Below are 25,168 nucleotides of genomic sequence, written 5' to 3' on the forward strand. Positions count from 1 at the left end.
ACAGAGACGGGGCAGGACAGAGACAAGAGCAGCAGCTCGGACAGGGACAGGGATGGGGCAGGACACAGACAAGAGCAGCAGCTCGGACAGGGATAGGGACAGGGACAGGGACAGGGACAGGGACAGGGACAGGGACAGGGCAGGACAGAGACAAGAGCAGCAGCTCGGACAGGAACAGGGCCGGGACAGGCCCGGCTCCCCCCGGCTCCCCCCGGCTCCCCCCGGCTCCCCCCGGCTCCCCCCGGCCACGCCCCCGACGTGGCCACGCCCCTTGGGCGGGCCCGGGGCCGTGACGTGCCCGCCCCGCTGGGGGCGTGGCCTGAGCCTCCCGTGACGTCACCGCCCCGCGGGGTGCGCAGCAGGTGCGGGTGGCGGCGCGAGACGCGCAGGGCGCAGGTACCGGGGCTCCGTGAGGGGCTGGGGGGCCGCGCCCGCACGGCTCGGCTTGGGTCGGCACGGCTGGGCTGGGCTGGGCTGGGCTGGGCTCGGCGCGGCTCGGCTCGGCTCGGCGCGGCTGGGCGCTGCGGCGGGTGGGGGGGAGCGGGGCCGGGCGCGGGGCCGCTCAGGACTGATGAGGAGCGGGAGGATGAGGAGGAGGAAGGCTCCTCGGGGTGAGGGGTCGGGCCCGTCCCGTCCCGTCCCTGGGAGCCTGCGGTGGGTGACCGCGCTGGGGACAGCGCTCCGGAAGGGTCGGGACAGGAGGGGCCCAGTGAACCCCCCCAGGCGCGTTCCCCAGCCCGGGGGTCCCGCCCTGTCTGACAGCGCCGGCCACGCCGTCGTTGTCCCAAAGGTGCCCTAAACAATCCCGGGCTGGCGCGGCGGAGCGGGGCGGGGGCTCCCGGCGCTGCCCTGAGCGCGGGGGACGCGGTGCTGCCCGGCTGAGGCTGTTCGTGCACCGAGGGGCGAGAGCAGGGTGGGCGCGGGTGGTACTGATGCTGAGGATTATTTCGTGTAGAGCAAGAGGTATGGTAGCACTCGGAGTAAAAATAATAGTGCTGCATCGTGTGTTTAAAAGCCATTATGGTTGTCCTGGATTTATGTTTCCTGTTCCTATAGCTGAGGAGACCTCATTTGGATAATTAAATGTCATGGTGAAATAGGAGAATGAGGGAAGGAGAGTGCTTGTCTCCTCTGCCACATGGATCTGCCACCCCTTCTGATGGCAGTGGGCAGACCCTCTGTCCGGGCTAGTGCCAAGAGCTGTCCCACTCATCCCAGATTCGTGTTTAGCTTTATGTGAAAGGAAAAAAAAAAAGAGGTGCTTTCTGCTTTTGGTGCCTGTACTACGAGACGTGTGTGAGCAACCTGACTGTAAATAGGGTAAGTCTGGGTAAGGTAGTAAGTGTGGGTGAGTTATAATGACTGTGCTGAGCAGCTGCCTTCTCCTTGTGCTGTGTAAATACAGTGATAGGATACAAGGTGTGGGAAGTGCTGCTGCGCTGGGAAAGGGGTATTTCTCATCAGTTGCTTAAATAATAAGTGACTCTTCCTAGAAATTTTTGATGATGATAATAATAATATTACTGTATCAGGTAGACTGGGAAGGAGGCTGAAAGCACTGAGACTTTATAAATTCTACTGATCGTATTTCAGTGCTTTTTGGGGACAGTCAGGGATTAATGTGCATGTTAGATAATAGTCATCTATTGCGCAGGATAGTGGTTTTTACCGAGCACAGGAACTTCTGCAGCACGAAGTCTGTTTCACTCTGCCCCTTATTCATGTGCTATAAAGGCCATCTTTGTTAAATACTGATTCGTCATTCCCCAAATGGTGTGAGAGCTGTAACTGATAATCTGCAGAGGCTGGTGGGTGTCCTTGCAGCAGAGGTCGAAGAGGAGACTGTCGTGTAAAGGAGTGGCTCTGACATGGGTGGGGGCTCTGTGTGTGCTGAGTAGACCCTGCAAGGTGGTGCCCTGGCGTCAGTCAGAGCAGAGAGCTCTGCTGGTTTGCTGCCGTGTGTCCCCCCAGGTCCATTTTACATTTAAAATGGGCAGTGGTTTGCTGCTCAGACAACCAGAGGTGTTCTGTGAGTGTAAGCAGAGATGTTCCTGCTCATAGCATTGCACCGAGGTGATGGAGAAGTACCTGGAGGGCTTTGTGTGCCATAAACAGAGGAGCTGCCTGTTCTCGGGGTAGTTCTGTGCAGGATCGGATGAATATGTTACCTGATTTTTTTTTTCCACGAGGGCAGAGCAAGCTCATATAACTCTGGATTTTCAAGAAACAGGTCTGCATTTCTCCTGCCCCCTGTTTGTGATCTGTGTGTGGCACGGCTGGAAACTTATCAGGGGTCCCTGAAAACTTCTCGTGGGAGCTGGAGCCTTGAATGAGCAGGTTCGCTCATTCGCTACTGTCGGTATTGATGTTTTCTACTCTCTGGGTTGCATATCCTGTCTTAACTTCCTGCTTCTGACCTCAAACCCAGTGGCTCAATGAACAGAAAACAGCACTGTCATTTCTGGGAATAGGGAAAGATAGGAAGGAGCCCGAGTCATTCAAGCAGACGGTCAGTGTTGCCAGGCCTGGCATCCTGCCGGCAGCAGCTTGGCTTCCCACAGGCAGCCTGGGAGCCTCCGAGCCTGCTCATCCCAGCATGGCTGCCTTCCCCAGGATTCGGGGTGAAGGGCTTGGCCTCACACCTGTGCTGAGGGGCAGGAAATGCTGGGCTACCCCCACAGCTGTATCCTGGGAGCTCTTCCCAGCTGGGATCCCCTTATGTGGAAGTGCCACCACCGTGCTGTCCTGGGAGGGAGCAGTGCTGTGCTCCAGTGCCTGCCCGCAGCTGGTCAGGATTGCAGAGGGCTTTGAGGAATGGATCTCCTTGGAAGCATCTGGTCTGTTGCATTCCTTATGCCAGGCACCACTACTGCTGAACAAAAGCTGCTGTTTCTGTCACTTACATATCAGAGAGAGAGATTGCCACGCTAGGATTATAATGTCTTCTTGAGGTATTACTTGGTCTTACCAGCTATTGAGGGCAGTCCCCTGAAATGTAGACATTTTTCAGCCCCCGACAGGGTAAGACAAAGGCTTTTTTGGTTTGGTGACCACTGGTATGGGAGAAACTGTGGCCCGTGACAAGCAGACATTAAAGAGGATTCTTGCATATGCCCTACAGGCAAAGTAAAGCATCATGTTAGAGCCACATGAAGGATATGGAAAAGCAGAAAAAGTGAGAAAACATGAAGGGGGCGGACAAATCTCAGTCTCATTCCATTTTCCAGCCTATCATGGAAATCTCTTTCTGGGTAATGAGATCTCAGCTGTAGAAGATGCCTGTATTCCTGTCTGCACACAGCAACATAACCGTGCCTTGGGAGCTGTGTGCTGCTGCTGCTGCTGTGCTTCTGCTTGAGGTGCTAGAAAATCATCATGTGCTCTGGGTAGTATCTTCCACTTAATCCACCAGTGTTTCAGAGCTGGTGAAGTTATCCTGAAAGACTGCTGCTGTTCCATGGCTGGAATGCTGCCACAACACCATCTGAATAACATATGAATGTATTATCTGTGCTTACAAATTTTCTTGCCAGCCATACTGTTTGTTTCACATTCTCTTCTCAGTTAGACCAACAAAGCTGCTTGCTTCAACTATTATTTGCAGGTGTAGTTTAACCTGACAATCAGATGTTCTCATTGATTTTTTTGTTGTTGTTTTGGTATTTGTTGCATCTTAAAGCAGTCAATGCACCACTTTAACAGCAAGCTATAGTCATTATTTCTGGAATTATCTAAGGCAACATATTATACAAAGACTTGAACAAGAGCAGTGCATTCAAAAGCATTCAAAACCTGAAATCAAGATGTTGATGCTTCTCTCTGAAATGATTTCTGTGTAAAGGACTTGGTTTTTTGGTGGGTTTCGCCACAGGCGCTGCTGTACCTGGGCAGAGTCTCACCTGGCATATCAGCAACAAGTGCCGTGGCTGACACCACCTGAGGGGCTGTGAAGTGATGCTTTCCATCTTTGTAATTGTTAGTTCCTGGTGTTGAAGTATATGTTTCTAAAACCTTTCATCAGATGTCTGAAAAAATTGACAATTTTTCCCCATAAGGATGCAGATCATGTCATAACAGTAGTAGGGCATTGGATTTGATTTCTTTTTTCCACTAATGCTTTTATTGTAGGAACTATGTCAGCTTCATACTTTCCTTCTGCCGTGTAGAACATGTAGGTAGACAGTGGGCAGCATATTGCAGGCAGTAAGTGATGGATAGTGTTTCTTGAAGAGGTTTGTGTGTTAGTAACAATTCATGAGACACTGAAATTTGTGTGAAGAAGGAAAATCCTGGCATGGGTGTGGTGTGGGTGTGAAGGTACATTGATAAGAGTTCTGTGGAGAGCAGCAGGGGCAGATCTGTGACTGTGAAGCTCCACAAAGGATGTTGCCTCTGAGGCAAAAACTGTCAGCATGACTACAGCCCCTTAGAGCTGATCAAATCCTGGTTTCTGAAACCAGAATCACCTGGAAATGGGCATATCCATTATGGTTTTGCCAAGAAGGAAGGGCAGATGATGGGACTGGGCAGCTGGGACAGTTCATAGGTACACCAGTGTCAGCCTCAAACATCAGCTGGGCTTTCCATTTTCACATATGGGCAGGCTTCAGAGCCCTGGAGGGCTTGGAGGACACCAGGAGGAGGGAATACCTGGCTCAGGAGGGTTAAATGCTTGTTCATCCAAACCACTGTTCAGTGCACAGAGCTGCCTGATCTGGTGGCTTCAGTCACACAGGTGCAGTTGTTTTGTGCAGGAGATGCCTGGCAGCCACTCAACTAAATGTGAGGAAATGCCCCTCTTCCCAAGGACTGTGAGTGTCCTGGAGTCCAGGACACCTCTTAAGGAAATGGGCTTCAACAGAGGAGTGGGTTTTAGCTTTTCCTTTTACAGCACAAAGCTGGGATTTTTGCTTTTGCCTAGACCTGTATTTTGGAAATTAAAGTAGTTTTGAACAGCTTTTGTCAGAAAAGGTGGGGGCAGCTCTTGCTATTTCTCTAGGCTGATGGAGCTACCTGGTGAAGTGGGAGGGCAAACCAGGGAGGAAGCTTTTCCTGGAAGCAAACCAAACAAGAATGGAATCTCTTACAATTTATCCTTAACATACCTTTCATACAATCACTAAATGGAGCTGACAAATAAGCTGGTAAGAGGGAAACACAGAGCCAGTGCAATTTAAGAGCCACTTGTGCTCTTTTTCATTTGGATACTGTTCATATGAAATGTAATTTAAATGCTAGGCTGGTTGCCAGGAGCTGGATTGCTGATGTTAAATGTACTTTCCATTAGAGCTCTGTATTGGAAAACGACTTCCTAGCGCTGCAGGCATTGGAAGGGGTGGGTTATATCAGGGTGCCCCAGTTGTCCTTCTCAGGGTCTGGCCTCTCACCGTGCCCTCCATCTTCATCTGTGCAAAGACCAGCTGAATCAATACCTGCCATCCCCAAAACATGATTCCTCCTGACTACAGCAGCACGAGGTGCAATGCTTGTCCTGCTGTCCTAAAAACAAGCAACTTCTCGCCTTTAAATTCCAAAAATCTGCTAATTGCTTTTGGGTCGTTATGGGGTTTTTTTCCTGTGTTCCAGACTGCTGATTTCCTTTGGGTTTTTCTTGTTGGTAGTTTGTTTTTGGTTTTCTTTTTAATTTACTAATCGCCCATTTGTTTTCATAGGGCTGTTTCTTGCACTGTTCCCTGTGCTAGAGAAGGCGTTTTGCCCTGTTTCAGTACCCTGGTTAGATTGTCCTCTCACCCCATATGCACAGCTCTTTATTTAATGGATTTCCTTGCTCTGGAGATTGGATTTGAAGGATCTGACTTGCAGGCAGCTGTCCATAGGGATTGGTATTTCTTTGCAGGTGGATTAGTAGCTGTGGACACCTACTGTGTAAAAATGCTCTCCTCAATTTTGCCAAGGTAACAAGGTGCCAACAGGTAGAAGCAGATTCCTACTGCTCTCCAGTCATTTTGGCAATAATTATGGTGGCTGTAATTATTCTGACCTCAAGAGATGTTTGGGAGCGCCAGCCTTGTACGTGGCCTTTTGGAGGAGGGAAAAGGGTGAAACTGGGTCATCTTGGCAGGCTCTGAAGGGTCTTTGTTTGGGCATCCCTTGTGCTAACAGAAAAGCTTTCTTCCATCATGCTTCCCCTTATTCTCTTCATTCTTGGTTGTTTTTATGCATCATGTTACCTTCTGACCAGAAGTCCTCCCTGTCCAGGTCCCCAGGCTGTGCTGCAGGGCTGCATGTGCAGAGTGACATGGCCAACAGCCATCTAAATTAGGCTTCCTGCTCCTTCCTTCCTAGTTTTAGAGGTGGCAACTTGTGGATGGTGAGACATTCCCAGGTTGAAGCTAAGGCTGTTTTCAGAGGCTTGTGGCAGAGCCAGTGAAATGGTGGAAGAGCCTGTGTGTTGTCACTTGGGTGAGCAATGTGGTGAGCTGTACGTGTGCAGTGACAGGCTCTACAGGAGCTATTCCCACTTGGAAGGATCTTGCAGTTGCAATTAGTACAGTGCAGCTTGAGCTCTGTTTTTAGCTTGATGGATGGCAAGAGCTGCCCTGGGAGTGGGCTGGGAAAGGGGTGGGAAGCAGAAGACAGCTGTGGCACTGTGCAGAGAGAGTCTGCCTGCTTCCTCCTAGACAAATGGTGACACTAAAAGGCACAATGATGTCTGGAAAGAATAATCAAGGAATGGTGCGGGCTCTGTTGAAGCAGAGAGTCTTCAGCTCAGGAGGGATGCCTGGAGAAAACAAAAAAGATAATAAATTCATGAGTGTGCTGGGAGAGGAGGATCAGGAGCAGTGACTGACTAGTTTTGTAGCAGCTGCCTTGGTTTGCTGGCCTTCTACAAGGCAGTAAATGTGAAGCAATCAGAAGTTTTTTCAAAGTCTAATGGTGAAATCTGTTTCTCTAAGGATTGGTTGCAAAAAGGGACAGGTTAAATATTGATATATGTATGTAGTGTATGCAAAGCATTATAGTTCTGAACTTGCACCTTTTGCTAAACCTTAGCCAGAGCCAGGTTACACCTGTAGAGGGACTGATGCTCTCACACAGGATGGTGCTTCTTGCCTGTTGGTACCTCTGTGTGTACATGCACATCTGGTGCTATGTGCATTCCCTATACAACCCCGTACTTCAGTGGCTTCTGGTTTGCAGACCTTTTGAGCAATGGTGCAGCCTTCTGGGGTGTGAGAAGCAGCTTGTTTAAAAATGAAGCCCTGCTGTTGGGGTAGAGGAAATAATGTTTACTCAGCAGTGTAGAACAAATGAGTTTGAAGATGGCTTAAGGAAACTATGAACTAATGAACTTGCCCCTTAGCAAAAGTACTAATGTGGTGGGGAGGAGGAAAAGGAACATGGTTTGCCATTCTCTTCAGATGGATTCGCATTTTCTCTGTTGTTAAGGAGCAACAGACAGGGCAAATACTTAGTGACAGTCAAGGAAATCTCTTTGTTTGCTGGGTCTAGTGCTAAATGAAGTTTAGCACTAGTGAGGCTGTGCAGGGACCATTGAGCTTTGTACCGGCTCTTCCTGCTGGACCTCCTGCAGCGTCATGGAAAACAAAGGGCTTCACTAATGGTTGGCTTCTTTGAGCTTTGCCTGAGAGGTGCTCACTAGGAAACACACAGATATGAGTTCTGATGCAACCTCGCAGGGGTTGGTCCTGGTTGCAGCTCACACAGAATTACCAGCTGGGGTGAGAACCCACAGCAAAGCTTGATGATATGTTTGACTAAGAGCTCAGGTATGTCTCTGAAAAGTATCTGCTTCATGCTGCAAATCCCTGCCATGCAAACACATACCCCGGTGAGTAAATAGAGCTAGGAAGTATGTGAAATCATGTATGAGATCATGAGAGTGAAGGAAATCTCAGTGTTGTCACACAGCTCAAAAAGGGCGAGTAGGGGTGTGTGTATGTGTAGCAATTACTGGCAGTGAAACTGGGGGACAAGGAAAGATTCTTTCCGAGAACTTAGGTTCCACAACTTCCTCCTGGGATTGCTGAATACCTTGATGAATTCTTCAGGGCTTTCCTCACTCGTCACAGACAAATCCCCAGTGGCTGCTGAGTGTTCATGCTGGACACTCTCTTTTATCTCTTGCCTAATCTCAGTTATGTTACTTTACCCTCAACCTGGAATATGCTCTTCTTAATCTCCATCTTTTCCTCTGTTCTGTTGTTCTGCTGTCTCTGCCCAGGCATCTGTACAGCTGTTAGTAGGCTCTGGCCAGTTTTCCCCTCAGTCCCTCTCCCATATCAGCAGGTGGAATCTCAGTCACTGCCTCCACTCCTAACCTTCCTCCTCTTCAAAAGCTGTTTTGACACAGCCAGTATGGAGCTGGTAAACAAAGAGCACTAGTAGTTCTTTCTTGTTCCCTATGCTGCCACTTCCCTGTTTGCTCAAGCCGTTGGATTTTTAACTCCTTCTCACTGTTTCACAGACATTTCTGCAGAGCTGCTGATGTGCAGGTGTTTTTGTTCATCCCCATGGCTGTTGGTTTTAACCAGGCTCTCATCTTACCACATTCTTTCAGGGGTTTCTGAGCTTTACCAGGCACACCTGATCCCCATCTCAGCCCTTTCTGCAGAGGTGCTTTGTTACCTGTGTGGTCCCACTGGCTCCAAAGGGTTTCTGGCATGTTCCCATGCTGGATGCTTGCACAGAGGCCAGGCGGCCACAGGACAGGGGGCAGGCTCCCTGCTTGGCTACCAAAGGGAGTGAATGGCCAGTCCTGATGGAGAAGGGTGTCCCCTGGCAGTCCCATGGCAAGGGAGCAGTGGGGTGGCTGTTTGTTATCCACTGGCTGAATTTGAGTTCACAGCCAGCTGAAGAATCACAGCATGTGTTCAACCTTGCTTCAGCACTAAAATATCAATGATATTGAATGTGGATAAATGAATTGATGCATATAAAGGGACAGGAGAGAAGACTACCCTTCCCTGGGAAGGGTGGGCTGGGTTGATCATCCTCTTGGGCAGAAGGACTTTGAAAAACTGAAGTAATCCATGTGAGTCTGCTGGAGCTGGACAGTGCTCATCAAAGCAAGCTAAGCCCCGAGGGTTCTTAAGGTTTATGAACAAAACATGATCTGTTGTTTGCTGCCTTGGAATGCCTAGTGTGTGTGTATATAAAAACACATATATTTGTAGCTAGGATGTGAAATTACACCCCTGAACAGAGAAGGGGAACATGGATGGAGAGGCTGTCCCCTGCCCAAGGAGCAGACATTGGGCTGGAGCTCTTTGATCTGGAAACAGGGCATTCCCACATGCCACCTCCCTGGTTTGGTGCAAACCTAAATTCAGGAGGGTGACCTCCTGCAGTCACCCTGATGGAGCAGGAGGCAGTTTTCCACAAGGCAGGCAGCAGTGCCCTGGATCCCCTGGTGCCAGGAGCAGGCACAGCAGCTGTGCATTGGGTCAGGGAGCCTGAGCAAACCAGGGGCTTCACAGGGTTGCCTGGGCCATGCCTGGGCTCCAAATGGTTACTCTGCCACGTGCAGTGCTCTGTAGGTGTACACACACACACACTCGCTCTGGCCTTATTTTTCTCTGGAAACTTGCTTTTGGATGTTATTTTGGGATGATTTTCTGGGTTAGATGAGCATTAGTGGCCTGTTGTGTCCCAGTTCTCTAATTGATTGCACTGAAGTGAGTTGTAGGGTTTGCTGCCTGCCTTTCCCTGCCTTCCTGAAGAAAGAATTTCCTTGCTAGAGACTTGGTAGGGGGGTTGCATTGCAGTGCAGTGGTTAAAGAGCCTTGAGTTAAGTGTATGTTGTGCTTGTCTGTTTTAAAGTGAGCAGTTAAGTGGTCTGGCTGGCCTAGCAGTGGGGAAAAAAAAACAAGCCATAAATAAAATTCCTGTAATCCCAGACATTGGTTAAGCAGTTAAAACTCTTGACAAAGCCATGAAAAGACATCATCTGCAGGGTACAGCACTGCCTTAGCAGTTACGTGGGACAACTTCTTTGTGAGGGCAAGAGGAGGGACAGACACTGATCTCTTCACTCTGGTGACCAGGGGCAGGACCCGAGGGAACAGCTGGAGCTGTGTCAGGGCAGGCTTAGGTTGGATATCAGGGAAAGGTTCTTCCCCCAGAGGGTGCTGAGGCACTGACCTGGCTCCCCAGGGAATAGTCCTGGCCCCAGAGCTCCAGGAGCCCTTGGACAATGCTCTCAGGCACAGGGTGGGATTGTTGGGGTGTCTGTGCAGAGCCAGGAGTTGGACTGGGTGATCCTTGTCCAACTCAGCACGTTTGTGGTTCTGTGACTGTGCCTGGCTCGCACACCATAAGGAGCATTAGGGTGAATTCAGGTGAGTGATACCTGCAGCCTGTGAGCCTCAAGGGCTCTCGGTGTCCTTCTGGGCGGGACGGCGGCCCTGTTCCCTTGGAGCAGCCTCTAGATCCCAGGCACTGTGTGGGTTCAGCCGGGCTGGGTGCGGGGCAGAGCCCCGCGGTGCCACTTGGCATCGCGCTGGCGACCTTCGGGCAGGAGCAGCGTGTAAACAAGCGGGAGCCTTGGGATCCTTCCTTGGGGAGGGACAGCCGGCGCTCTGAGGTGATGAAACAGCAGGCTGTAAACAAACAGCTCGCTCTACACTGCCAGGCACCGCGGCAGCTAAACATAGCCCCAGGGGCTGGGCTCGCCTGGCCTCTGCCCCGCACATCGCGCTGGGCTCCGGTAGCGGTGCAAAGGTGAAATTCTTCAGGCTGCGTCAGCCAGAGCTCGCTGCCTGTGCCCGTGGTCTCTGCTGCCCGTCCCCGGGGGCGCAGGGCTGAGCAGTCAGCCCAGCCCGGCTGCTTGCCCATCCCAATGCCATCCGAAGGCGATCCCGCTGGCCAGCCCCTCCCACTGCAAGCCGGCAGCAGCGAGCCTGGCAGAGGCAGGTTATGCTCCTGGTATTTCTCCCTGTGGCGTGTGGGAGGAGGTGTGTAGCAAAGGGGAACTGGTGACCCGTCTGCACCCTGTAATAGGGGAAGGAAATAGCAGGCTACCGCTGCTTCAGGCAGGAAGGTTCCTGAACACGTAGGATATTAATATACACTTCTGTTTCTCAGACAGGGAGAAGCTCCAGAAGCCTAATGTAAGAAATGGTTTGCTTAGTCATGCTGCTTAGAGGTTCATTAAAGTTGCAGTATTGGGACAGTCTTGTCTTCCGATGGCTGTGCCATGAGTAATGCATGACATGGGTTTTATGAGCATCAACTCTCTGAGGTGTCTTTAATGCTGCTTTTTGAGTGAGGCTGAGCCCAAGGCCCTAATTCCTTGTGGCTGCTTAATGATTCAGTTGTGTATGACTGGAAGACTACACGATGTGCTGGGGCACAGTGTCATCAGGAAATTATTCCATACTGCCCTGCTCCAGAGTGCTGGTCTGGGTGCTTTAACAATTAGCAGAAGCGTAATGGACATTTGTGTTCACTCTTTCTCATGTCAAAGCTGTCAAGTGCCTGGAACAGGCTGCATTTCTCCATGGTTTTCCTTTCCAATATTGACAGAAATATGAAGTAATCACTTCTAAATCTCTCTTAAAAGCATTTTAATCGTGAGTGGAAGTAGAGGATTTTGCTTTGCTGCTGCAAGACTTAGGGTGAATAGCTGATGCACGACTGGAAAGCAGCATGCTACTACTGCTGAGCTAAACTCTTGTCACTTAGAGAAATCACTTCAACTCCATCCCTACCCCCGTGATAGGGTTAAAAATAAATTTGCTGCTTGACCAGGTATTTTGAAGTCTGTTTCTCACACGACGTAGCACTCTCTGGAGAGCAGTCTGCAGTGGAACTCACATGGTCGTGGATGAGCAGACAAAAGCAAACCAGGTCTCCTGTTTGTTTCCTTCTTTTGCAGGACAGATTCTGCATCCCACATGAGCTACGATAATCCTCCACCGTACCCCGGCCCGGGCCCAACTGCCCCGTACCCACCCTATGCACAGCAGCCGGGGGGCCCTCCCGGCCCGTACCCCGGCTACCCCCCTGGACCCACCGGGCCCTACCAGCCGGGCCAGCCAGGCTACCAAGGATATCCCCAGTATGGATGGCAGAACGCACCTCCACCTCCAGGACCGGTGTATGCAGATGGGCCGAAAAATACAGGTATGACCGAGCAGCCACGGCGTGACATTGGGGCACCTGTTTGCCTCACATGAGTACACGCTGACCTTGAAGTAATATTTTCACCAGCACCTGGCCCTAAAGGAGGCTGGTGAATGTATTGGAGGAGGTGGTGGCTTGTTTGAAATAGCAGTTTTGTTTATAGCTCGTTTTCCTGCTTTGTTTTGCTGCTCTCACAGTTCTCTCTCTGGTTGTTGGAGAATACTGCCAAACATCTTTCGTGCTGATCCCTCAAGGGAATCCTTATGCTGAGGTTGTTATACAGGCTTTAGTTTTGCCACAACTCTCATTCCACCTGTCTCTTGTTTGAGGAGTTTTAACCAAAGGCTGCACAGTTAAATTATATTCAAATGTATATAACAGTTAGAATATTCAGTTATATAACAGTTATAACAGTTATAATATTCAAATGTACAGTTCATACTGAATTAATGGACCTCGGTTTTCTTGAGCCCATCAGTATCTGTCCAAGTGATCTGCTCATTCCTGGGCATTTTGGTTTTTTCTGAAGGTATTATCATTCTGTGGAAAAACCCAGATTTCTGGGGAAGGGAGGGAGGATGATGCACCTTCCCTTGGCAGCTGGCTGGTCCATCTGCGTGCCACGTCCCCTCAATATGGCACATTGGTATGCTCTGGCACCCACAGCTCTCCTGGGGCTCACTGCAGTGCCTGCTGCAGGCTCAGATTGTCAGAGGAGAGGCAGAGAAGATGATTAAGGGATGAGAGCTTCTCCTCCTTTCTGTGAGGAGAAGCTGAGAGAGGTGGACTGTTCAGTGGGATTGAACAGTCTGGTGTGGGTCTATCGAGAAGGCCCAAATTTAAGCAGTGAGCAATTGGTGTGAGTGAATAAGAATCTGAATTGAGGGCAATTCCTGAGTTCAACTTCCTCTGTAACAGAGTGAGAACCCTGCCTTTGAGGAGGAGGAGGAGGAAGCAGCATGGTGATGCTTCCCACCACTTCCATCACATGGAATCAAAGTGTAATCAGGGTTTTCCCTGGGGTTTTGGGGTGGTTAAGAGATGTTTCTTATTACTGGGCAGGGGAAAACTCCTTGTTTTCCATGTTGAACATCTTTGGTTGGTGCCAGTGTTGCTTTGCTGCTGTAGCCACACAAAGGGATGTGCTGGCAGAGGCTGAAGGGAGACAGGGACTGTTCCTTTGGACAGTCTGGCTTTGAGACAGTTCTGCTGCCTTGGAAGCTTGAAGGGTCTCATCAAACTGGATCAGGGAACTGGTGACACTGAATGTCCTCTGCTCTGCTCACAAACCTGTGGACCAGCACAAAGAATAGGCTGGCAAATTGGAGAGGACAAGTAGTGAAGTGTTTGAGTGTCTTGCACTGAGAGCCCAGGCTTGTTCTGCAGGAGGTTTGATTTTGTTAAGCCTAAGCTAACACAAGTTCAGCTCTGCAGAAGCAGCACTCTAATCCATAAATCAAAAACCTTCTGGTAAGTCTTGTTCTTGAACTGCCTTCCTGCAGCTACATGTGGTCTCTGAACCCACCTTGGGAGCCTCTAATTAGCTCCACTGTTGCTGAAGTGGATGTAAAAAAGTGATAGAATCACAGAACAATTTGAGTTGGAAGGAACTTAAAGATCAGCCAGTTTAAACCCCCTGCCATGGGCAGGGACATCTTCCATTATCCCAGGTTGCTCCAAGCCCCATCCAGCCTGGCCTTTAACACTTCATGTGTGGGGCAGCCACAGCTGCTCTGGGCACCCTGTGCCAGGGTCTCACCACCCTCACAGAGAAGAATTTCTTCCCAATATCCCATCATACCCTGCCTCCAAGTCCTCCCCAGGGCTGCTTTCTCCAGCCAGCCTGTGTTTGCACTTGTCATTGCCCCTACCCAGGTACAGGAGCTTCTGCTTGGCCCAGCTGAGCTTCACGAGGTTCATGTGCCCCCACCTCTTCAGCCTGTCCAGCTCCCTCTGGATGGCGCACAATTATTTTAAACACATTTATTAAGTCTGCAAAGTGAAGTCAGGGCTATAATTTTGCATTTCTCTGCAAAAGCTTTCTTTTTCTTCATTCTCCTTCTGTTAATCACCCTTTTTTTTCTCCCCTTGCTCCTTTTTGGCCAGTCTGTCAAACTGGAACCTGATCTTTATCCTCTGAAGCTGTAAAAGAGCTTTCAATGGGGCTTTGTTTAAGAACCCCAGGAGTGTCTAATTGAGAGTGGATGTCTCTAAAAAAGCTATTTTTTTATAAATCTGTTACACTAGTGCTATGTATCTGTATTGGTGTGGCTGAACTTCTAACATAAAAAATTGACATCTAAATTTAATCAAGGCATTGCAGTCAGCCTAGCTGGTCTAGCATGATTTCGTGTGGCTTGTCAGTTCCTGTGGTGTTTCCAAAGCTACTGCATGGATGCTTCTGCATGGATGCTTCCCTTTCAGAGTGGATGTTTTACTCTCCTACATGACTTTGCTTAATCTAATGAATTAAGCTACTCCAAGTAGTACATTAGTATTTCTGAATAAGCATGTGTCCACAGTGAAAATTAGGAAATTTGCTATACTTTAAATTTTATGCTTTACATAATATTACTGTGTGGGCAAACTGCAAAGTGGGCTCTTACATTGTAGATCATAGCCCATGTGCTACTGCTAATGTGTGGAAGTAATTATTTATCATATTTTGGTCTTGAGTGGATCACACAGATGGAAATGATTACTGTTGAGCTCTCAAAATCTGATGGTAAAGTAGCATTTTATGGTGATGGTGTTTTTTCATCTTAATTTGTAGCCCATCAGGAATAGCAATGGATAAAGCCTGTCCACTCAGCCCTTGGAGAAGTAAAAAAAACCTCACATGCCCCTCTCTGTATTAAAGCTGCATCTGAGATGTAACAGGGAAGCAGCTTAACCTGGGTGCTGGTTCTGTCACCCACACTGCCCAGGAGCTCTGAGCCTGTTTCAAAGGCTGCTGGTGAAGGACTCCAGGCTGAGCAGCACTGGCCTGAGTCACGCTGCCCATGTGTGCTGCAGCCACACCTTTCCCCACCCACAGCACCCTTTTCTCTGTGTCCTCAGGAGGTGGGAGCTGTAAGCCCAGGCTGGAGACTTCAGCCCCTCTTGCTGGGGTTGTGCTTGGCCAGGGTAGGAAGGAAAGTTCTTGCTGTTCAGTGAGCAATGACTCCACTACAAATAGGTGAGAAAGGGAAGGTGTCACCACCTTTTCAATATGCCACTGAACTGGGGGACAAACCTAAGGGCTTGCTGGAGGAAGCTGCAGTCCAGAACAGCTCTGGACAAGGAGAACACGTGTGTTCCCCTCTGGACTGTCTGTGCAGGATTAGCCAGCCACGAGGACATCTGGGGTGCAGAAATCAGCTTGTGGTTATGTGTTAAGACATAGTGGTGGTGGCCATATGACTCCCATGTGGCCACCCCCATACAGCACTGTGGGACAGGGAGACTGCAGCTGATCACAGTGTTCCTTGGCCCCTTCTCCCAGAGGGGATGGAGGCCAATGTGTGCAAGCTTGCACCCCCTCAGAGTCACCCCAGCTACCTCAGGCCATGAAAGGCCTCAAAGCATGTTTTTTTCTCCACATGAAGGAGCAGCAAGCTGGAGACTCACTGGTGACTTGCTGAGGTGTCACCTCATGGTTTTATTTTTTTTGGATGGATGGCTTTTAGGCTCGATCAGGTTACTGATACCAAAGTCTCCAAAGAAACCCCACATCTTACATCTTGCAAGGGCTGGCAACTGACTTGGCTGTTGTTCATTAGAAATAAACAACTTGACATTTGCCTTTAGAGGTGATAATGTATATGCTGAGCCTGAGGGACATTATCCTTAAGGGTGTGTGATTCAGCCTCCTAGTGCTGGGAACTGATGTGCTGATCTCTGGCTCCAGTTTTCCTGCTGCCCAGGCTGAGGGCTGTCTCCGTGTCTGTCCACACAAAGTCCATGTGGGTGTGAGTTCCTGGAACAGGGTAGACATGCCACGTGGTGCTTGGTGTGGGTAGAGGGAAGCTGCCTGCACCAGAACAAAGCTGGGAAACACAGCTTTAGGAACGTGGTTCCTGTGTGCCACATTGTGTAGGGAGCAGGTTCTTCTTTACGGCAGGGGCTTGCTTAGGAGGAGGAAAATATCTCGTTCCAGAAAATATCTCATTTCCCCACCAGTGTTTTCATTATTTGTTATCAACTAGCATAAGGAAACCACAGTAACTGGTGACTGCTCAGCTGGTACTTTCTTGTCTGTGTAAATTAGAGGTGAAATGTAATGCAGCTGATAATGGTATGCTTTCAAAAGAAGTGGAACGAGCCAAAGTATGAAGTGACATACTAATTTTAAAAGCAGAAGCTGATGCTAGCAATTTGACCAGCTTAATTTCTTCCCCCCTCCCTGTTGATACATGCCAACGTAATGGATGAGGCTATTCCATGCTGTGCCAAAGGGAACCAGGCTCTGTCAGCAGGCACTGCAGGCAAACAGAGCTCAGCATTGCGTCTGAGCCATTGTACACACAGGGTGGAAATCTTGTTTCTGGAGGTTGATTACTTGTAGCAAAGCCGTCTGCGATAAGAGTAATAGTCACAGTGATGCTGTCTGCCTCCTAATGTTTGTCCAGCTGCAGAATAAACAGGTCACCTAGATACAGGCACTGCCTGCTGCTGGAGGGGTGGATGATTTTTCCTCTTTACCTGTCTCAGTGTGGAAAGGAAGGGATCAGAATCATTCTGGTGAGGTTTTCCAGTGCCTTTCAGTGGTTACCCCCTTGCTTCCCAAACCGTGTGGAGCTGAGCCTTCCCCAGCAGGAGTTAATTTGGAGGACAGGCTTTCTGTCTGTTGACCCCTTCCTAAGCAGTCTGTTGGAACATTTAGTTTAACTGTTCCTGTACCTTCAGGAGCTGCAACTCCAGATGCTGGAGTCCTGTAAAAAAAAAAAAAAATCTTATTTGGCAGTAGTCCTCTTATCTGCTTCTCATTCCTGAGTGTGCTTTAAAACCCAGCGTTCTCTCCTCCAGGACTGCTGTATCATCCCTCCCTCTGTCCCTGGCTGCACAAACAGCGGGGGCTGTTGGCTGGCAAACAGTGCAGTCGTGGGGCTGCTGTCTCACCTCACCTTCACTGCTTTTCACCCTCAAGGAGGGAGTAATCTGATAACAACCTGATGCAAAGAAAATTATTCCCGATTCAGGTCCAGTATCTGAAAACATGCTTCAGACAAACTGGCCTCAGGAGGCCAAGGCTGACAACACCGTGGGCTGAATTTAACAAGGCTGCTGTTGCAGTCATTGTCAGCTGGGCACCAGGCTGGGTGAGGAGCAAATCATGCACGGCCTTTTCCCAGCACTGCAGACACTGCACAGACTGTGGCACTTGACCCTGTGGGGCTGCACAAGGAGGATCTCACGGGGGCGTGTTCCCTCTGCTTTAAATTGGGCTTTGTCCCTCTCCTGTCAGTCACCCAGAACACGCTTGCAAGACCTTTGTAAGATGAAGTTTGTGCTCTGTGAATCCCTCCAAGCCAGGTGTTGTTTAACTCTAGGACTGATGCTGGTTTTCAGTGTAAGCACTGACACAGGCTGAGGATTGTGCTGTTCTTAAGCCCTGTGGCTGACTAGGTTAAAAACATCTCCTTGCTTTAACAGTAAATTAAGATTTTACTGATTTAAAAAGATGTTAGAGGAAGTTCTCAAAATCTGTAGTTTTGGGAGATGTCTCTCATCTGTTGTAGTCTAGAAGGGTCTGAAGCCCTGAATTATTGTACATTTGAGCTGAGGGAAAGTTTTTCTCGTATGACATGTGTCCTGTGCACTTTCTAACCTGTGTGCTGGGGTTTGTAGTGCTTTGGAGAGCTGGCTGATGCCTGCTGACATCCTGCAGAGACCTGAACACTCAATACACAAGGTGTGCTGATTCCTGTAAGGAATGCTTGTAGCCCTGCCTTTTAGAGGTGTTGAATCCTTCCCAGGCACATTGATACACCATAAATGCTAATTAGTATCACTTTTGTTATCTCAAGGATCACACATCCCTGTGTGTTCAAGTGAGGAAACAACATCTTTTCCAGCCCTGAGCTCAGCTGCAAGAAAATCTTCTGCATGGTTCCCTCTGAGCCCTAACCCGTGCCTGGCACCCTGACTGGTGTGTGAGAGGGGAACAGCTCTGCCCAGTGCAGCGTTGGCTCTGGAAAGTGCTCTCTTGGCTCACCTGCTCAGTGATTTCCCTGAAATGTGTGGCCTGTTCAGCTTCCTGAAAGCTGAAACAGCTCTCTAGGGTGAGCATCCGAGCTGCTCAAACTTACGGGAACAGAAAGGCAGGAATTTTCCAACTCCTGAACCCAGGCGTGTGGCCATGGAAAAAGGCAGGTCTGATACCTGTGTGAGCAGCTGTACATCAGTTGTTTCTGCTTGAGCCCAGGCTGAAATCTGGGCTGGGTCAGCAGTGGCTGTCTGGTGGCAGAGGGGATTTGCAGGTGGAGCTGCCTGTATTCCGTGGCATTTTCATTCCGTGACACTTGGTTTCTGCTCGGGTGGCTCTGGCAGAAGCCATTTCTGTTTGGAGCTGGGAGTTGTGAAACTTGTCCTGAGCATTTTGAAGCTTTGGAAGATTGTTGCTTGAAGTGGGTCATTGAATTTCCATCTGGCTGTGGTATCTGTTTCAGGAGTGTACTGAGGTATTTCCTGAAATCTGAGTGTGGTGTCGGTAGAGACTGTGCACACACTGAAAGCCTCTGGGCAGGAAGGAGTTGGGGGGCTGGAAAATAACAGGCCTGAAGCTGTTAGGCTTGAGCAAATACCCCCAGAGAGGAGAAAGAACAATTAAATACTTTCCTTGCCAAGGGAGTTAGATCTCATCTGTGCCCAGGCTGTGCCCTGGAGACGCCTGGTGCAGAGAGCAGCCTTGGTGGCAGCTCATGCGAAAGTTTAGTCCCTGTTCCCCAGTCCTGAAATCTCTTCTTCCTCACTTGCTGCCTGTGTGGGGTTTATTTCAGGACAAGTGGATGTCTGGGAGGTCATGGCTGGGTGCTCCTTCCTCTTGCAGCTCTGGGTCTTCAGACCAGAATGTGCACCTCAAAGATGGCTCTTGGACATTTGATTTCCAGTCACTGTCACTTCTGCATCCATTAGGTGTGCTTGTGCTGACTTTCCCTTCTCTGGCCTCCATCCTGAACAGAAAAGCTTTCCAAGGACCTGGGTGAGAATGGTTTGAAGGTAAAAGCAGATGCACAGGCTGACCTGACTTAGCAATCTGCTTCAGGTAGCACAAAATCATTCCAGGCAGTGGTGAGCAGTTTTAAGCAAGACTTCCTGCTCGCTGAAGAAGTGAAAATAAAGCTCTTGGTGCAGAAGTGGCTTGTGATAAAACCCACTTAATTGACAACTGGGAAGAGGCTTATGGGTCCCTTCTCTGCTGTGCACTCCCTCCCAGATGAGACTCTGGTATTAACTACTACTCCTGCTCTGACCAGCTGTTCCCATGGCAAAGAGCCATTCTGATAGCACAGGAAGGGAGGGTTTTGGGGCTGCAGTGGCAGTGATTGTAAACTACTTACTGCTGCTTCCTCTCATGTGCCCCAGGCCTTGCCTCACAGCCAGGAGTGCAGGTGAGGGGTCTGTGCTGGCACACAGCTGGGCTAAAGGAAAGTAAACTTCAGGGCAATGTGATTTGAGCCCTCCCATCTTAAGAGGAGGGGAGTCCCTGCAGCTGGTGGATGCTGGGCTTTGCTCTCCACCTCCTGCTCCCCAGGTGCTGAGCCTGCCCTGTGCTGGCTTCTCTGTGCCTGGATGTCATTCCTGTCATACCTGAAATGCCCAGGCAAGGGCCTGGCCCCTGTCATGTGCAGCAGGACTTCTGGGAGAGCTTGTGGAGCTCAAGGGCTCTCAGGCACCATCACTACCCCCATGTAGGTGAGTTGGTACCTTGACAGTGATGTCTGTATGTGGGCCCTGGGAGAGGATGGACTGGTTCTGGCATCAAAGCCGGTGCCCTTGCACTGCAATCCTTGTAGACCCAGTAAAGCACTGCAATAAGGGGCATTGCAGTCTAAGCTCACCATTTTAGTTTATGCCAAACCGGGTGAAAAGTACAGCTCATTCCTCTCCCTCATGGAGCTAATGATTAACGTATCAATTAGGTATGAGAAGAAACAAAATGTGTATGCTTAAGATAAAGTCGACTGTACATGAAATAAGAAGGTATTGTAGTATTTGTTTTAAAAACAAAGTGGGAGTTATTTGCACTGGTTTGTGCAGGCCACTGCTGTGTGATTACAGGGAGTGATTAGAGGAAAGGCTCACCCCATTTTCGGGGTAAGCATGATTCATTGTGCTCTACACTCTGAGGCTGATTAGGAGGTGGGAGGGTCTCTCAGCTGATACCTTCTCCCATCCTGTTTTAGAAAAAACAACGAAACCATCAAAACCGGAGCCTAGAACTGAGTGCTGTCTAGTGCCTTCAGGAGAAATCACCCTTGTTTCTCTTCTGTTTGTGGCCACCAGGCTTCTGCTCATAATGCCAAGGACCCTTTGTGCTGGAGGTGGTTGGAGTGCCCAACCTTGGCTAAAAGAGAGGCACAAAGCAGCTGATGAGGGTCCCCAATAAGGCTCGCCACAGAAAACTGGGTGGCTTTAGCTTGGAGGCACTCAGGCACTGAGGAATCTCACAAAAGCCACGATTCCCTTCACTGGCAGATTGTGGATTGGGTTTTGTTGGCAAAGGTATCCCAGCAGAAGATCTGATGTCTGTCAGTGGTAGCAGTCAGTTGGGAAGCTGTGGGGGGGCTTGCATCAGTCATGGGCTGTGCAAGACTTCCCAACAAAATGCTTTTAGGAGGTTTGGATAGGGAGTTTGGGGGTTGACACTGCGTTTGTACAGCACTACTGCATGGCCTGGGAGGAGTGGGTGAAGGTGCCACCACATACTCTTGATGTCCTCGGGTACTTGTGTCACTGTGTAAGTGCTCTGAAGCCAGCGTTCAGGTGTCCAAAATGAGCAGATTGGTGTAGGGTGTGTCCAGCTCAGTGAGAGGCTGGGCTGGGAGCAGTTCATCCGGCCTGTCTTTGAGCTGGTTGGTAGCTGTAGCTGAACAGCTGACCACCCTTCAGCTGTTCTGCTCCTCTCCTGTCCTCTGCAAGCCCCACACCCAGATCAGAAAAGCTGTTCAGCATTAAGGCTGTGTATCTGTGGTTAAAATCTCTCTGGCAATTTGTGTGGTGCAGCAACAAAGCTGCAACTCCTGAAGCGTTGATGTGGCTTCAAAGAAAGCCACACAAACTGTGAGGGAGGGGTGGCTGTCTCTCTTCAGAGCATTGCCCAGATGCTCTCCAAGTGTGAACGTGTCCAGTGTTGCTGGTGTGCACGCTCAGACCATAGCAGTGGTTGCAGCAGCTCCCGTGAGCTGGCAGAGGCAGAGCTGCCCTCAAGACTTGCTCTCCTTGGAGAGGAGCTCTGCAGTGGAAGGCGGCAACTTCTCAAATGTGTATTTCAGGTGCTATCTTTGGGGCATTCCTTGAACTTGGAAGGTGAGCGGGTTTGCTGAAGTACAACAGCTGCCTGCCATGGGGGAAGACCACAGCTTTTTTTCTGAGGGTTTCTGCCAAAAGGAGCTTTTGCCACAATGTGCTGTTGGTTTAAGTGGCTTCCAGCTTTTCGCAGAAGTGAGGGAACAAACGTGAGTGCTGTTTCACTGTTTCTAACAGAAAGGCTCACCCCAAACCCGTGGTGAGTCCTGGAAAGGTCTTGACGTGGCTGCTGTCCCTTGCCCTGTCCCAGTCCTGCCCCCAGCTGTTAGTGGGCAGCTGTGCCTGGTCCTTCGGCTGGCTCCGGGCAGCCCCTTCCAGGACAAGGCGCAGCAGCAGTGCCAGAGGGCTGGCTGGCAGGGACAGGAGGTGATACCCACGGACACTGTGACCCCCTTGTGCAGAGGCAGCGTCCCACACGAGTTGGCTGAGCAGCCGTGGTGAGAGCGCCCGGCTCCCTCTGCCCAGGCCCAAGGAAAGCCATTCCGTTTAATATTTCAGCAAGCGTTGCGTAACAGCACCTTGTACATGCCTTGAACGTGCTTTGTTGGCATGTCCCTGACACTTGGCTGTAGCTTAAAACTTCTAATGGATTAATCATAAATACTTCAGGCAAACACTTCTTGCATCCCTGCAGTCCTGGACAGCTGATTGGAACTGGCAAAGGGCAGCCTCCTTCTGCTGTGTGGATCTGGATGTCTCAGGGCACTGGGGCCCTCAGTTTTGGGTATGGCAGTGCTCTGGCAGCAGCAATCCAGCTCGCCATGGCTCAGAGGTGGGACAGTTTGAATGGCAGCCTGGCAGCTGATTGGAAGCCAGGGCTGTGTCAGGGCTCCAGCACAGGGATGTCACCATCTTACACAGGACTCTTGGAGTAGTTGGTGGGTGTTTTGCCTCCACTGATTGTAGCAGGACCTTCTTAGAGCAAACAAATGCACCAAAGAGCTGCTTGTTTAGAGCTCCTGGATCCACCAGGAAAATAAAGCCCAGACCGAGCCCCTGGGTCACCTCTCCATGCAGAACAGGCAGTGGACAGAGCTGCTGACACACTGCTGTGTAAAGTCAGGGCTCACAAGCCTCCATGTTCTCCTTGCAAGTCTTCCAGGCGTGGCTTTGAGTGCAGGTTTGGGGCTGTGGGAGGAGGGAAGGGCCTGGCCAAAGTCCTGTGTGCCATGGGACGTATTCCCCTTGGGACAGGATGGGATGGGTCCGTGGTCCACCCTTTCAGAGGGATGAAAGAGGCAGCCAGGGTGCCGGGCTCACAAGTCATGGACCTTGTTCTGCACTCCTTGTGGGTGTGGCAGGGGCTGGCCCTGGGCACAGCCCTGCCCTGGGCTGTGGGGAGGAGGTCGTGCTCCCCCTGGCAGCAGCACAGGCAGCCGGGTTTCCATCAGGTCCTGCTCTCCTCCTGCTGGGAGGTGCCAGCCTGGGCCCTGGAGGGGCGGGCAGGGACAGCAGCTCCTGAGGGAGGGGAGTGTGTGGCACCTCTCCTGGGGCTGAAGGGAGAAGAATGTACGTGCTGACATTCCTGGAGCAAGGGCTGCAGGTGCTGTGACTGAGTGGCCAGAGGGAAGGGGCACAGCAGTGCTGTGCTGATGCCATGCAGGGGCTCCCCTGGAGCTGGGCTCTGCCTGTGCAGAGGATGCCTCTTGTCCCTTACTGCCCTTGATGAGAGGGAGCCTGCCTGAGGCTCGGGCACAGCTGTCCGCAAGCACAGACGTTTGGGGGGTGCTGGACTCTCCCTCTCTGCCTCCCTTGGTGGTGTCACAGTTCTGGCATTGTGTAAAGCTGGAGCACATCCTCCACCCATTGCTCTGCAGAGCTGAAGGAGTGACTGGGGAATGGTTTCCCGAGCACAAAGCAAGCCCGTGGGAGGGCCAGGGCAATGCCATGAGCTGTGTCCTGCCCAGGCTTCTGCCTGCCAGCACTGGGTGCCTGCCTGGGTTGGACTCCTGTGTGTGGGCACGTTTCCTGCACAGAGCACAACGATCAGACCCAAGAAAGCTGTCAGGAAGGACAGTCACCTGTCTGCCCTCAGAATGATGCAGGTCTGGGTGTGACAGCCTGGGCTCAGCGAGGAGGAACCAAAGATAAACTGCTCCTGTCCTAATGGGCCTCAGGAGATGGCACAAAGAGCAAGCAGCACACTGGCCTCAAGTAGGAGACCCTGCCTGGAGAGCTCCGCCCAAACCTGGGGCTCCCTCCTGTGTGCTCAAGCGGTTGGCAGCGTGCAGGAAATCCCCACAGGCTGCCAGGAGCCTCGGGGCAGAGATGGTTTCCATCCATGAGGCGATACCTGGAGTGTTGGGGCACGGCCGGTGAGGTGTCACTGCACTGCCACCTCCTAGCCTGTGCCTCGGGCACTCAGCTGACAGGGCTGGCAGTCCCCCCGCATGCAGGAGGGACACAGAGCCGGAGCAAGGACTGGTCCCTGCCCTGTCATCCTAGGGAAGGAGGCAGTTCTGTGCGTGGTAGGGCTGGAGCAGTTGCTGGGGAAGAGCAGTGCTAGTCCAAGCGGACAGGCACACAGGCTGCAGCGGTGCTTGCAGCTGAGGGAGCTGCCACCTCCTGGAAAGCTGACCTGGGGACTGGGCCACACCTGGTCCTTGTCCTCTTCACTGCGTGTCGTGACTGTGCACGGCAGTGACAGGCAGGCTGCTGCTCGGACTCACCAGCCCCTCTTGCCCGCAGTGTACGTCGTGGAGGAGCGGCGGAGGGACGACACGGGCGAGAGCGCCTGCCTGACGGCGTGCTGGACCGCGCTCTGCTGCTGCTGCCTCTGGGACATGCTGACCTGACGCCGCTGCCGCTCACCGAGCGCTCTGCAGGCTCCCCACTCCTGTCCCGACTCCTTTCTGTTACTGTAATCAACGCTCTGCTTTGCACAGCCACGAGTTCCCGTCTGTCCGTCCTAGCGCCTTGTCGGGGTGGGGGGTGCACTCCTTTATTTTAGTAAAGGAAAAAAAATCCCTTTTTAACATTTCTAAGACTTTTGTTGTAACTTTGAAGAATGTGCTAATGGTGTATTTCAGCCAAAGGCATTCTGATGAAATGTATATTTACCAGTTGAGATTTTCCTAGCCCTAGAGACGAAGACGTACGCAATAATTAAAGCCAACAGTTGATTTTCTTCACTAGGTCCTGGCTGTTTCAGTAAATCTCTCTGCAGGGTGGGCATTCCCCATGGTGCTGTCTGTCTTTGGCCTCCTGTGGGCACTGACTCTGCCGGTGGGAGTCCTCGGTATGGCACCTCCAACCCCCTCATCCCACACCGGGCAGCACAGTCAGGTTTTTATCCTGTGGGTCTGGCCAGTCGGGTCCCCTTGTGGAACCAGGGCCCTCTCCAGCAGCTCCTGGGACAGCAGAGCTGGGAGAAGCACAGGCTGAGCTGCTGTGTGTGTGCACCAGCAGCTCTTGGGGAAGGGCTGGTCCCAAGCTATGATCCCTCAGCCCATGCTGCAGAGCCAAGGGTTGCAGGAGGTAAATTAATGGGTAAGAAGAGACAAGCCATGGATTAATCTAGTGCTGAGGATTTAGAGCTGAAGCTGTTCCA

At 50.9% G+C, this 25,168-nt stretch overlaps 1 protein-coding gene across 1 annotated transcript; it reads left to right on the plus strand.

The window, feature by feature from the left end:
• Positions 1–290: 290 nt before the first annotated feature.
• On the plus strand, positions 291–24,752 carry CYSTM1 (cysteine rich transmembrane module containing 1). Its single transcript, XM_069028932.1, has 3 exons — positions 291–396; positions 11,861–12,108; positions 24,307–24,752. The coding sequence occupies exons 2-3, from the start codon at positions 11,880–11,882 to the stop codon at positions 24,411–24,413; spliced, it is 336 nt and encodes a 111-aa protein (XP_068885033.1). The 5' UTR covers positions 291–396; positions 11,861–11,879; the 3' UTR covers positions 24,414–24,752.
• Positions 24,753–25,168: the final 416 nt, after the last annotated feature.

This window comes from Aphelocoma coerulescens, chromosome 13 (assembly GCF_041296385.1).
Source record: "Aphelocoma coerulescens isolate FSJ_1873_10779 chromosome 13, UR_Acoe_1.0, whole genome shotgun sequence".
NCBI classification, from domain to species: Eukaryota; Metazoa; Chordata; class Aves; order Passeriformes; family Corvidae; genus Aphelocoma; species Aphelocoma coerulescens.

Bases quoted from the DNA above. Each gene is read 5' to 3' on its own strand.
- CYSTM1 (XM_069028932.1), top strand. From the start codon at position 11,880: ATGAGCTACGATAATCCTCCACCGTACCCCGGCCCGGGCCCAACTGCC. The intron at 12,109-24,306 runs GTATGACCGAGC...TCTTGCCCGCAG, and splicing joins AGATGGGCCGAAAAATACAG to TGTACGTCGTGGAGGAGCGG.